General features: G+C 39.5%; 1 protein-coding gene across 5 annotated transcripts in view; it reads left to right on the top strand.

The window, feature by feature from the left end:
• LOC117171991 (voltage-dependent T-type calcium channel subunit alpha-1G-like) overlaps positions 1-14,442 on the top strand; it is a 206,904-nt gene that overhangs the window by 130,925 nt on the left and 61,537 nt on the right. For all 5 annotated transcript variants that reach the window (XM_033359708.1, XM_033359704.1, XM_033359707.1 and 2 more), the window contains one exon: positions 7,167-7,459. In XM_033359708.1, coding sequence (XP_033215599.1) covers positions 7,167-7,459 — 293 coding nt within the window. The remainder of the gene's footprint in view (positions 1-7,166; positions 7,460-14,442) is intronic.

Here is a 14,442-nt window from a genome sequence, read left to right as displayed (position 1 = left end):
AAGAGGGTCTCTTCCATTTGCAACTCTATGTGCTGTACCCAGAATAATCCTGTTGTAAAGACATTCAAAACTCAATATTCCGCGACCCCCTTGACGGCGTGATATGTACAGTCGCGGAACGGAACACTTAAGATGCATGCTTTTGTTCATGTGCATAACCTTTCTTGTCCCGATATCAAGAGATCTGAGCTTGTTCTTCGTCCATGGAACTACTCCAAATGAATAGAGTAGTACCGGGACGGCAAGGATGTTTGTTGCAGATACACTGACTCCTTGGGTCATTCCGTGTTCTTAGGGTGCACGTGGCTTTTGCTGGATCGTCTTGTTGATTCCTTTACAGACTGTAACCACCTATCTAACGGTTGTGAGACGTGGTTGTGGCTGAAATTTTACCGCGATTTCGCTGAAAGCGGGTGCAATTTTTCAGATTAGCATCCGCTCCCGGCGAAATCCTTCTTACAACTACCTATGACTTATGGTCTATCCTTCCTCGCTTCGCCTCGCCTCGCACGCATGTCGCTATTCTCTCGCTATCCCTCGCATTGCCAGCCTTCACCTCCGCGGCTAACACATTATACTTATCTACTATTTACAATATTTTAAGTTTTCTTACAACTACTTCCTCTCCTATTTACAATCTTTCCTGCTCCATTCCTCTTCCTTCTTCCTTCTCTTCCTCTCCATCTTAAACAACACACTCACCACCCATGCTACTGCCCTTTTGCCCCTCCTTTCATGCAACAATACCACCATGCTTGTCCGGCTCCCTTTCACTTCTTAACACTCCTCCAACCAGTGCTCAAATTTTTTATCCCCCTTCCACGCAATTCACACATACAGATTTCTCTTGAAAACCAAAACCTATTAAAATACTCCATGCCACCGATTCTCATTTTCGTTATAAGTTAATGACTTCCCTTCTCTCCTGTGTTACACAAATATTGCGCTCTCTCTTAGCATAATCCACACATAGTCCCCGTTAAACCTTGACTCTCTTATATTCTCCTTTTCTTGTCCCTTCTCTTTCTCCATGCCATTCTTTTGAACCAACTTATATACCTTCCTTTCTTCCTCGTGCATCATTTTGACTTCATCCATTTGCAATTTATTCGCTCTAAAATCCTTTCCCTTTCCACTTTCATCTTCGCATCCCTACAGCTCTTCTCCTTTTCTCACCAACACTGCCTAACCAGCTTAATTCCTCCCGCTTTACAAAATTTCTCCTCATATTTCCATGCTGGTCTCCCCATTATAACCCCTAAACTCGTCATACCTGTATCTCTTCTGATAATATAGTTCCGCGTATTCCTTGCCAACTCCAGTGTTTAATTTACATACCTCTCCTGTATAGTATTTACCTCCTCACTTAACATTCGCCCCCACGCATCCACACCATAAAATAAGACGCTCATCAGTAACGAATTGAAAAATTTTATTCTTCTTAGAAAATCTCCCGCGAAAAACCTCTTTCTTAGCCGCCACACCTGCCTCATCACCACATTTTTCCATTTCACCCTCTCTGATATATGACTATTCACTCCCTTATTCCTCCGAAACAGGAAGCCCAGTTACAGAATCTCTTTCACCTTCTGTGCATATTTTGCTTTCCACTTTCATTCCCGTCCCTTACCTCCCGCACCTCCTTTCCTGAGCACCATAACCTTTGAGTTGTCCACATATAACCCTAAACTCTTTTTGTTAAAATATCTTCTTAACCTTTTTATCATATCCTTCAAATCCTTTTAGATTTTTGCTAGCAACACTATGCCATCTGCATATGCGAGAGATCATATCCTGACTCCTCCTACCGTAACGCCTTCTACCTATTTGGTTGCTAGCTTACTTTCAACATCATCGATTAAAATTGCAAAAAGTATTGGGCTCTTTCTTCTTACACATCACCCTAAACTGCTCCCTCGTTTCTGCGTACTCCTCTCTTTTCGCGGTTCCTTTCTCCCACTTTCTGTACTTCTTTTTACCTTTCTTTTCATTATTTTACATTCCCTATCCAACCACGGCTTTACCATTCCTTTCTACTTCTTCCCAAATACCTTTTTTTGCAAACACCCTTTCACTTTCTATTTCAGATCCTCCTATGTCTCGTCCACCGACTCCCCCTGAAAGTTTACGTTGCCCAACTGCTCCTGGTACTTCTCTATCGCCTCTCTCGATCATGACGAGAGTAAAAACATATTTCGCATAAAAATTGCTAAAGCTAGTGAAGAGATTAGAATAAAGCATAGATAAATAAAGTTGGATAAAGAAACAGTTGATCGGGCATTAAATAATGCCTTTAAGCCCATCGTTACACCACTTTAGAAAATAGTAAGTGGTTTTAAAACTCTTAAAAGAATTGATTCAATCTGAAACAAATTTATTATCTTTAACATTTAGGAGAGAAAGGGAGAGATATAGATTATGTTAATGGTGTACGCAAATTATCCAAAGATAGATTAATAATTGGAGATTCTTCGATAAGTTTAATTAAAAATCTTATTCATGTACCTACGTTAAGCTATCCAAAGACTGTGGGTTATCTTGAACTTTTGTTTAAAAAGATACCAAACAGTACTGTTATAAATAATGAAGACCTTAAAAATTATATAAATATTGTAATTGCAACAAATGTGCATCGAAAACATTATAAAATTGATGGGGATTTTCCTGATAATAAATCTTTCGAATATAGAAATTTCGTAAAAAAACTAATTCCCGTTTCGCCTTTGAAAACCAACAATAAACAAATGAAAAAGCAGTCTTCATTGGTTAAAATTTCAATTCGAAATTATATGTTAGGCACAGGGACTAATAAATTAGACTACATTTTTCGGGTTGTTCCAAATGAATTGGTGGATAGATTACTTTTATTGTTAGCATCTCAAGCGGCTGGAAATCCAAGTCACACAAATGAAATTATATCAATTATTGAAGAATTACGAGCGGCTCATATTATTTATTAATCAATGCCTTGTCAATATTTTGGACATTTACAAAATGAGTACCGATGTGTTTAAATGTCATATTTAGCGAGCCAAGACGGCAAGTCAAGGTCCACCAGGAGTGTGATTCAAATTCAGCACTGATGGGCATTATGATATCGGAAAGAAAAGCTGTGCAATGTAGCTGAGGTAAAAAATTTAAATGATGAAGTAAATTTTAATATGATGCAACACATTTTACAGCAAGAAATTCAGTCTCTGCATGATGTCACAGATTTTTTGCGAACTGAAGTTGCTAACAATAACATGAAGATTAAAACTCTAGAAACTTAAACAAATAAAAGTTTACATGTTTTGAAAGTTGATGTGGATTTAACTCAAGAACTGGTGCATCGGAATTCAGAGCTCATTTCTCATTTGGATGCCAAGCTGAACACACTAAAAAATGGATGACAAAAAGCTGCAACTGGTGAGGGACATACATACGCCTGCTGAAAGTAGCTACCAACGTTGACACTTTGATATCCGTAGCATCGATGAGACTTGATAAGCGGTTCTTGTTGAAATAGAGCCTCATACTATTTTCGCTAAATCCAAGAAGGGTAAAGATGTAGCTGCAGCTACAGACGTTCAAATCGACTGAGATTAGTAAATATGAATTTTTTCATTGCCCTACTCTTTAAACTTATATAATTTTTTACATAAGACTTGACACTTTTCAAATAAGGTAATTTCACATGACGCCAAACACCTTTAGCAATTTTTTGACTTAGGGCATCCCTTGTATGTTAGATAGATAGATAGATTTTTCTTTTTTTTCGCTTGAGAAGGGGAAATCTTCAAGAAGACACTCATACTAGCAATCACCCACAACAGTAGGCAATTCTTAGTATAGGCAGTGTCAGATTTTTACTGACTATAACCCCTCCTCCTTTCTGCCTACCCATGATCCCGGAATCCGCTTTCGCATTACTTTAGGAACATGGAAGTGAGGCCATATCACCGTTCCTCAGCTCTTATCAGTCTTACCAATTTGGAACTTTTCTGGTCTTATATTCTTATATTTTTAAATTGTCATATTGTTACCTTGATGCGGGGGTCGGCTTCAGTATTCTTCTCAGCACAATTCTCTGCCTTCTTTATCCTTTGCCTCAATAATTCTCCTGATTACCTTGTAAGCACATTCCCATTTCTCCTACGATGTGACTAGGTTCTTCATCATATTCATCGCATTAAAGTATTTTCTTGTCAACATGGTGTACTCTAGTCTTGGCTTGTCCCATCGTGAGCAGAAGAACAAGGTGTGTTCGGCATCGTCTACATCGTCACAGTATAGGAATTCATCAGTTGGGCTCGATTCCGATCAAACAGATACTTCCGGAAGCATCCATGTTCCGAAAGCGCCTGTGTGAGGTAATAGTCGACTTCTCCGTATGGACGATTCAACCATACCTCGATGAGCGGCAGAAGTTCGTAAGTCTATCGCTTATGTCTATCAGCTGACAACTGCTCTTGCCACTTGACCATGAGGTCTTTTCTTGCCTCCTGCTTTAGTCTTCTGCGGTGCCAGTGGTAGCCCTCTCTTCTTGTCAATCCGAAGGATCGCAGTATTCCCAGAATTCATCAGAGCTTCTTCGCTTTTCGCTTCCACCACAACTTTTAAATCGTCTGCGAAGCCAACCAGCTGTACCTCTTCCTGAATTTCCAGCTCAAACAGTTCCTTATGTTGGATGTTCCACAATGTGAGCCCAAGCACTGATCCTTGAAGGACTCCGCTGCTCACTCCTTTGCCACTGGTCTTTCCTTCCGCTTCAAACATGACCTCTCTTTCAGTTAGATATGATGCCATCAGATTAATGAGGCTCTCGTCTAATTCTCGTTCTAGTAGCGCTTCAAGTATGTATTGCCACCATGCACTGTTGCAGGCGTTTTTTACATCAAGAGCGATGACAGCACACAGATGACGCACCCCTTGGAGTATGCTGCTGCTCTATACGCTATGCCTAGCACCTCTTTCACGGCATCCACTGTTTGTTTCCCTTCTCTAAACCCGTGCTGTTTATCTGACAGGCCTCCTGTACGCTTTAGTTCGTCCTTTAGTCTGATTAGGATCAGCTGTTCAAACAGCTCCTCCTTCTAGTCCTGGTGCTTTTTTGTTTTTCATTTTTGACATGCTTTTTCTAACTCATTCGGTGTGAATTCGATGAATGGAGCTCCCGTTAAGCAGACAATGAACACTGGCTTGGGCCAGGGGAAAAGACAGCTCGCCAATTTTTCCACTGCTCCCACACATTACGCAGAATTTGAACCAGAGGCAGTTTTAATATGCTTATACGGCTATACCCTTTGGAATATTTCCAATTGAGGACTCTTTAATCTTTAACGTGCCCAACAAAAAATTGTGCAATTTTGAATGATTTTTTCTGAAATAGGTTAAGTTTCAAGATTATAAATCGCAATTTATTTAATTTTTTACATTTAGAATTGCAAACACTTTAAGTGCAAATGAAAAAGCACTACGTCTGAACAGACAGAGTTTTATACTACTGAAATACTGTAAAGTCGTTTTGTAATTGCTTTAGTGAGAACTATTGTAGAAAACTACTTATTTATTCAGTAAGTCTTATTATTCAAATAGGTAAGCCTCACGCAATGAATCAATAGTTTTTAACTGAAGAGTAATCGAATTGCTTATTAAAGGAACTGATAAAAAATTTCGCATAATTTCCTTACTAGAAAAATACTAATTCAGATTTAGAGAGTACGTGTTAACTGTGGAGCACAGGTGTTAAAGGGCCCCGCAGTAAATGTACATGAAATAGCTTTTCGTCAATTTTGATTCAACTGCGTAAAATTGTAGTTCTCAGTGTCGCGATCAAAGTGTTATGGGGCACAAAGTACGAAAATGGAAAAGATATAGAACCCATAAAGGCAACAAATGAGAATATTATTGCCGGATATTGTCTAAATCAAGCTCATTTCATGCCTTCATTGGCTAGATACTGACAACATCCTGGACAAATCTTGTTTTCATTTGCTAGATAATGACTAAATCTCGCTCATATCTTGCCTTCATTGGCTAGATAATAAGTAAAACTTTGCTCATGTCTTGCCTTTATTGGCTAGATAACGACTGAATCGCACTCATTACTTGCCTTCATTGGCTGGATATTGTCTAAATCAAGATCATTTCATGCCTTCATTAGCTAGATAATGACTAAATCTCGCTCATGTCTTGCCTTCATTGGCTAGATAATGGCTAAATCGCACTCACGACTTGCCGTCATTGGCTGGCTGTTGATTAAGTTATTCTCATGTCTTGCCTTTATGGGTTCTATATTGATTTTCTCTACATATTTTGTCTTTATTGGCTGAATATTAGCAATAAATCACAAGTTCACATTAAATGACCTTGAAAAATGACCTTTTTCTTAAGGCCATGACTTTCTTTGCATTTCTCCGTTAGAGCCCAATAACTTTCATAGAGAACATTTTTTTCGCAGAGCTGCAGTTTTCGAGATATTTCATAATGTTTCTTAAAAGGGTAAGATGTTTAACTCTCTATAACTCGAAAACTGTCCATTTTCGGACTTTGTGCCCCATAACACTCTTGTTCGAGACATTGAGAACTACTCGTACAATTTTACGAAGTTTAATCAAAATCTACCGAAAGCCATTTCATGTACATTTGCTGCGGGGTCCTTTATCTACAGACGGATATATTATAGGTTAAGAATTACCTTGCCGCCAAAATTCTAATAAAGGTTTTTAAAACTTTCGTTGTAAGAAGCCTATGCCGAAATAGCAAAGGGTTCTTAGAGGCATAACACGGTCAAGTGAAAAATTTATGGCCCGGTGATATCACTGTAAAATCATACGCTCTAGCTTTATTTCCACGCGAATAATACATTGGTATTGTAGAGGCTTGCCATGCTAAAATTGTAATGGATAATGTACAAAAATTAATAAATCGTTGGTTCCTAATAAATTGATATCAACTATACTCAAAAGGTTCATTTATATATACCGCATAGAAGACCAAAGTACTAAGGTTTAATTAATAAAAATAAACGCAGCAGTTGGCTCCAGAAGAAATTTGTAATTAGGCGATCTGGCTTAATATGTAATTCTGATATTAACAATTATTATTTTGTTATTCTTATAATGATCATGATTTTTATTTGAAAATAAGTCTTCAATTTAAAATAAGTGTACTTTATCTTGCAGAATGCAGTGATGAAATGCCGTGTCAAGGATTAGGAGAACATGCGCATTTTAGTAATTTTGGGATGGCTTTTCTGACTTTATTCAGAGTGGCAACAGGTGACAACTGGAATGGTATTATGAAAGATACTTTGAGAGACAATTGCGATGATTCTGAAGACTGTGTTCGAAATTGCTGTGTTAGCTCCATCATTGCTCCGATTTTTTTTGTAATATTTGTTTTAATGGCACAATTTGTTCTCGTTAATGTCGTAGTTGCTGTATTAATGAAACACTTAGAGGAAAGTCATAAACAGGTTCGTATACTTTACTCTACACATGTTTTTTTACTCAATTATAAACAATGAATATTTTTCGGTTCATCCACTAAAATCATCTAATTATCATTTTTTACAAGTACAAAATATGATTCTTGTCATTTATATATTACATCAGAAGTAGCGTTAGGCAGATAGTTATGAAGGATATTGCGTCTCCTTTTTCACGGAACTCAGGGATACCTGGCGACTCATGCATTTTATATGGATGACCTCCAGATCTATGATTCTGGTAAAAGCAAACTTCAGAGTACTTTAAATATCGTCAAAAAGTACGGATAAGCTTATTGATATAAATATTATTAGACATCTTAAAACTGGGAAGACACATACATACCTCAGCGTGCCTTAAAATCGCATCCAAGACCAAACCTCAGTGATGGAGTTCCTAAAATTTGTCGGCACGGAACAAGTTATATGCGACTTACATGCTTGTCGTCCGAGAGACTATACGGATTGAAATTCTTCACAATTGTGGAGAACAAATTTTTAGTCATTTCATCTAATGGAATAATTACATTGTTTAAACAGGATAAGGCTCTGCGTCAGACCACCATCAAGGTATGCAACAAATAGGTTTATATGTTATATATGGTTGGTGTGTAAACTCGAAATAAAATTGATCTAAAGGGTCAAATGTTGCATGAAGACGTATATTCACAAGCTTAGAGAACTCATGAATATCCGTAATCATCCTTTCGTGTATACTCCTTAACAATATTTAAAGCAAGTTAAGGTTTGCTTGCACCAGGACGCGATTCTGGTAGGTGACGTTGTTCTTTGTCACACTATAATTTCCAGATGAGATGGTAAATTTAGTTTCCATATGCGCTTCAAACATTCTGTGCATCTCACTCTCTCCACACAGGCTCAATTCTTTGAACAATCTCGTCACTTAAGACAGCTGTGATGATCTTATATAGATCCCTGTGAAGTCATCAGTCATCAAGATTCACATCACACACGTCACATTCACGTCACACAGATTTGAAGCACTGGCCTAGTGTGTTCTGTAAATATATGTGTGTTTATTTTCATTACTCGAAAGTGTCCAACGACCGTCCCGCATGGTTGCCTCCGTACGGAGCCTCCAAGCGCAAGGAGATCGCTGACTCCTTTTCGAGTCTTCTTGAAATCAGCTTCGACCCCCAAGGTTGATCCCCCGTACGGAGCCCGTTTATCCTTGGTAAGGCATCAGCTTTTTCTGAGGAGACCTACAGCTTAAGGTGCGTTCCGAACCACCGAAGCCCCGGTAAAAGTACATCGAAAAATTCCCATTGGTGCCGTCACAGAGATCGAACCCCAGTCCTCCTATTTGGAAGCCTGGCGCGCTATCGTCTGAGCCACCGGGACTCTTTATCCACTACCGAATAAGCCTCTCCGACTTTAAATATACGGTACACATGTGGACCAGATGTTGGTGTGGAGAAGTAAACTTCTTCCAGTAAACGTTCTTGATACCATCTGTACTTGCAGCGGAAAAATGATCTGTGCCTCTAAGCCCTTTTTCAGATCTTCAGAACTGCATGCAACTTTTGATTCTTCTCAAATGATCTATGCCTCTTATTTATTCTCTTCTTTGCATCAGATAACATCAGTATGTTTTGTCATTAATATGATGCTTTAATGTTAGCAGTCTTTACTTGATCAGTGTTTAATGGTAGATCGTCAGTTCTTCAACCAACTTATGAACCCTTTTTGTGAACGATCCATCAGATATAATGTAATTAAACACACATTAAACACGGGACGCTTTCTGCGTTGCCCCTCCAATCTCCTTGTTCAGTTGATGCAAGAGGTATGACTCCTTTAATATATTCTCACGAAGGAAGGCATACATTTTGGTATTATGAGTGTCACTGATAACGAATTTGTCACAACAAATTAAAAATGCCAAATGGCGGATAAAAAATATAATTTCTAAATCCTAATCGGTGAAATAAATTTAATCTAAATATTTTATAAAATGTTACGTTGATTCAATACGACAGCACACATAACATAGGAATATTAAAATATGAAGTTCTGAATGTTTTATTAAGTGAAAATAATATATTCTTACAATTTCATACTTCAATAAAATTACACCATTTAAATTTGGAGACAGTAAGGTGTATATATTAACCTATGATGAAATTTCTACTAATTTTTTTGACTTCCTTAAAATCACTCTTTCACTTTTATCTTGAGATTCGTAAATTTTCTTATCATCATATTCTTCTGAATATATTTTTGTAAGTAAAAACATCCTGAAAACGGCTGAAATTAATTTTTAAACAACAAATGCTTTGGTCTTAAATATATATGTGCAATGATGCACATATACAGTGCATTGCGATTTTTCATAAATTAGTGTCCTTCAATGCTTTCCGTCACTTCTGTTTCCTACATATTTCTTATAAGAATTAAAGTTTAATCTCATTTTTAGTCATAAGAATTAGACAAATAACATTATGCAAAGACTCACGGGAAACGTGCTGAAGCTTACTTAATGTAAGCATTTCGCTGGTTTCTAGATCGTGTTTCTATTGAAATTATTTTTGGCACCCTAAATTCTAGCTTGGTCGACCCTGTCTATAGACCCATTGTCTGGCTCTCTGCGCGTTCAATCTTTTTAAACCGCATTTAACACTTTTGAATGAATTGACGCTTTTATTTCTGTTCACGCGAGAAGCTAGTGAAAGGCTTCGTCCATCCTAAGAGAGTGCCGCATGAAAAGAAAAGGCTCTGTGAGATGAGAGGTCGCTCAGTATACCAGAGTCACAGTTTAATACCCTTTACTCAGATTCCATTCAGCTTCCGACACAATTATTCCGCCTCTGATTGGGAGGGGAGTATTACTTGCAAACTATCACTGGAATGGCCTATGATAAAGCCACCACACGCGTCCTTGGGTTTTGGATAGACGGTCGCTGTACGAAGAGAATCTGCTAAATATGGTTACAATAAATATTAAGCATTCGTAGAAAATTGTCCATGATTGGTCTCCGATGCGACTATCTTTGGGACCACATGACATCTGGCAGGAATTTCACTGCCAGGGATCTACAGTTCGTGCGCTTACTGCGTATCCGTAATCACGCACTTTACAAGTCAAGGCTATTGATCATCAGGCAAATTATTGTTGACAGAATACGGGTTCGAACTAGCGCTAGGAGAAGTTAATAGAAAAGAGAGAGGGAGCGAAAGAAAGAGAGGTGTTTAAAAAAATTTAACAGTTTTCATTTGTGCTATGTCCAGAGGTCATAGAAGGCCATAGAAGAATATCTTAATGCATTTTGGTGCGCTGAATTCGGGTACAGCTTCAGTTTCACCATTATTTCGGAGTAATTTTAACTGTTTCTACCGCGTTGTTTCTAATATAACACATATTCCGAGGGCTTAGTCTGTGCATTTTCTAGGGTTTTTAACATGTAATTTAACATGTCATTTGGTCGATTTGTAGGACTTTGTAGGGTATTTATGCGCCTTTGGTCAACTGGCTGCGTTCCATTCTTTCTCGTTTGACTTATGTTTTAGGAACCTTGGATAGTGCACGAATTGTAAATTGTCAAGAAATTATGATTTCCTTGTAAAAGCTCATCTTCTTTCATTATCTTTAATAATAAACACGGATCTAAGAATAAGTACAGATCTAGAATGAATACAGATCAAAGCAATCATCCCTGACATTTTCCCGATCCTGCCTTCTTGTTAATTCGAGTCTCTTGCTCCATTTAGATGTGTTTTATTTTTCTCTAATTTAAAATGAACTGATTTTTTTTGTTGGGCAGGTTAAAAATTTAAACCTCGGCTTACCGGACCTGAATGAAGGACAAAACTTAATCTGATAGGCGTATATATATATGCATAAGGACGATTAGTTTAACAGAATATTCCAGGTGCAATCGTTGCAACTCCTTTATAAGGTCTCGATACCTCTCTTTCTTTTCATTCTCCTTGGTTATGACGTTTTTGTCAGATGGTGCCGAAAATTCGATAACGAACATGGTTCGCTTCTCGAAGTCAAGAAGTACCATGTCAGGCCTTGAGTGAGCAACAGAAACAATTGTCGAGAATATAAAGTTCCAGTATTTAGTTCCAGCATTTAGAGGAGCGATATTAAGGGTAATGCCGTAAGAGTGACAGAGATGGTAATAAAGCACTCTTAGTGCCGCATTTCGCCTTTGAATGTAGGTCGTTCCCGCGTGAGTTGGACAACTAGATAGTATGTGAGCTAAATGCTCGGGGTGTGCATGCACGCCTTGCAGTTATTATCGGGAATGTCTTGCCTCACAATGTGGCGATGGTATGTTAAGGTGGAAATGATACCGTCTTGGCATGCAAAAATGAAACCCTTCGTACCAGACATCAATCCGGGCGATTTAAAGAAAGCAAACATTAGCTCAGAAGACATTAACTGATCCTTCACATTTCTGCGGCAGATACCGTGCATCCTCTTATCGAGGAGCTGTTCACAAAAGTTTTTCTTTTGTGCTTTCTTAATCCGGGCTTTCAGGAGTGATTACTCGAGATAGATAAGATTTGATGCATTTTGCTCACCCCTAATACTGAAGTCAAGTCCGAGTGCTTCAGCAGCCTCCTCCGCTGCTTTGTACACAAACGCTCCTTTGCCCACTTCTTCGTGATTCCTGACCATTTTAAGAAAAGGGTCTCTGCCATTTGCAACTCTGTGTGCTGTACCCAGAATAATCCTGTTGTGAAGACATTCAAGACTCAATATTCCGTGACCCCCTTGACGGCGTGAGATGTAGAGTTGCGGAAGGGAAGACTTAAGATGCATGCTTTTGTTCATGTGCATAACCTTTCTTGTTCCGATATCAAGGCATCTGAGCTCGTTCTTCGTCCCTGGAACTACTCCAAATAAATAGAGTAGTACCGGGATGGCAAGCATGTGAGTTGCAGATACTTTGTTCATCGCCGACAGTTCGGAAGGCCAAATCTGTCGGATATTTAGTATATTTTTCGACAATCCCTAGAGCTAGGTGTAGTTGCTCTTTGGTTTTAGCATAGATCTTAAGATCGTCCTTGTAAAATACATAAGTGACCTTGTACTTTCTATCTGCAGGTTTGCCGCATAAGTACCCATCGGAATGACAAAGTGCTAAAGATAGTGGCAATAATGTAAGGCAAAGGAGCAGTGGGCTCATAGTGTCGCCCTGAAAGACACCTCTCTGAAAGGTGACCTTGTTCGTTGTCACACGATTTTTTCCAGATGAGATAGTAAATCTGGTTTTCCAAAGCGGCATCAATCTCTCTATGCACCTATTTGCGGATGAACCTTTAAGATTTCCAAAAGACAGATGAAAAGTCTATGGGAGGTCGAATCGAAAGCTTTAAGAAAATCAATCCAGGCCATCGATAGGTCACGCTGGGAGAATGCTGCATCTTTGCAGACACATCTATCGATGAGCAGGTTCTCCCGACATATAGCTACGCCTTTCTTTCAGCCTCGTTGTTCATACATTTTTTGCCACACAGGATCAATTGCTCGAACAATCCTATCATTTAGGATAGCTGTGAATATCTTATAAAGTGTGTTCAGACATGTTATTGGCCTGTAATTCTTCGGGTCAGCTAAGTTGCCTATTTTTGGCAGGAGTATTGTGCGCCCTTCCACCAACCACTCCGGACTCGGCTCTTCCGACTTCAAATATGAGGTGAAAATATGGGGCAAATGCTGATGGGTTAAAGAACATTTCTTCCACCAGAAGGTTTTGATACAATTTGGTCTCGCTGCGGAATAGTTCTTCATCCCTCTTAATACTTTTCTCACCTCCTCGGTAGTGATGGGTGGGCATTCCTTATCAGGTGTTATGAGGGCAACACATAACTCCTTGAAGTTATTTATATTTGCTGAGTCTTCGTCCAGTCTATGCTGCACTTCGTAGACTTCTCTCCAAAATACTTCGACCTCCTCTGGTTTGGGTGGGTGTTCGACAGTAACTGGAGGGTCTTGGAAGAGTCGAGATGGATCAGAGAGAAACTGTTGATTTTTTCTGACCCACCTCTCCCTCGGCTCGAGACTTCTCTTAGCGTCAGATAGTATCCGTATTCTCTCAACAATATGCTGCCTGATGGTCAACACCTTTTACTTGTTAAATGTGTGATAACAGGTCCGGAGTTCGCGCGCGAACTTTCGAACCTTGGCGGTAAAATTCCTGCCAGATGTGATGTAGTCAATCACACACTGAATGCGGGACGCGTACTGTCTTGCCCAGCCTATCTTTATGGTAAGTTGATGCATTTGTCTTTTGGTCTTATGATCAACCGTTGGTTTTGTTTTACGGTTCACATCGGCCAAAGCTCTCGCTGCATTATACGCACAATAATTGATAGCCTAGAGGTCGGATTCTCCGGAAAAATGTCCACGAAGCTCGTCATCCATTTCAGCCAGATCTTCAGGCTTGAGTAAAACCTTGGTGTTGATGTTTCTCCGGGTCGTAAAGCATCGCTCTTCCTCTGTTGGATTCCTGTCCGCGGTTGGTCTTATTGTCGCCTCTCTTTCTCTGTTGCCGGCTTGTTCTAGCTGTGGTAGAGTAGGCGTTCTGCTTACATAGCCCCTTTATCGGAGTAGTTCAGCATGGTTTCGCAGACGTTGCTGCGAAAAGTGCGATAACTCCGGGACGCTCCGTGCACCCAAAGGTTGCGACATCCCGCCGTTCCATTGCATTGAATCCATTTTCATTGGCTGCCCGACTCTAGATTTGTCGGCATTGTTGGCCGACACATTCTCGGGAGCCCTGCGCGTTCTGTTGTTTTGAACCGCACTTACTACAACTATGTTTAGTGTTGTCACTGTTGTTCTCACGAGAAGCTAGGGAAAGGGGTTCGTCCATCCTTGTAGAGCCCCGCATGCAAAGATAAGACTGCGTACTCTGAGAGATGTCCCGGTATCCCAGAGTCGCCGTTCTAGACACCTCACCCAGGTGCCATTCAGCTTTCGGCACGGTTTTCACACC

This window comes from Belonocnema kinseyi, chromosome 4 (genome assembly GCF_010883055.1).
Source record: "Belonocnema kinseyi isolate 2016_QV_RU_SX_M_011 chromosome 4, B_treatae_v1, whole genome shotgun sequence".
Classification (NCBI taxonomy): Eukaryota; Metazoa; Arthropoda; class Insecta; order Hymenoptera; family Cynipidae; genus Belonocnema; species Belonocnema kinseyi.
Note: the sequence above shows the minus strand (reverse complement) of the source record. Positions and strands in the feature narration are given on the sequence as shown.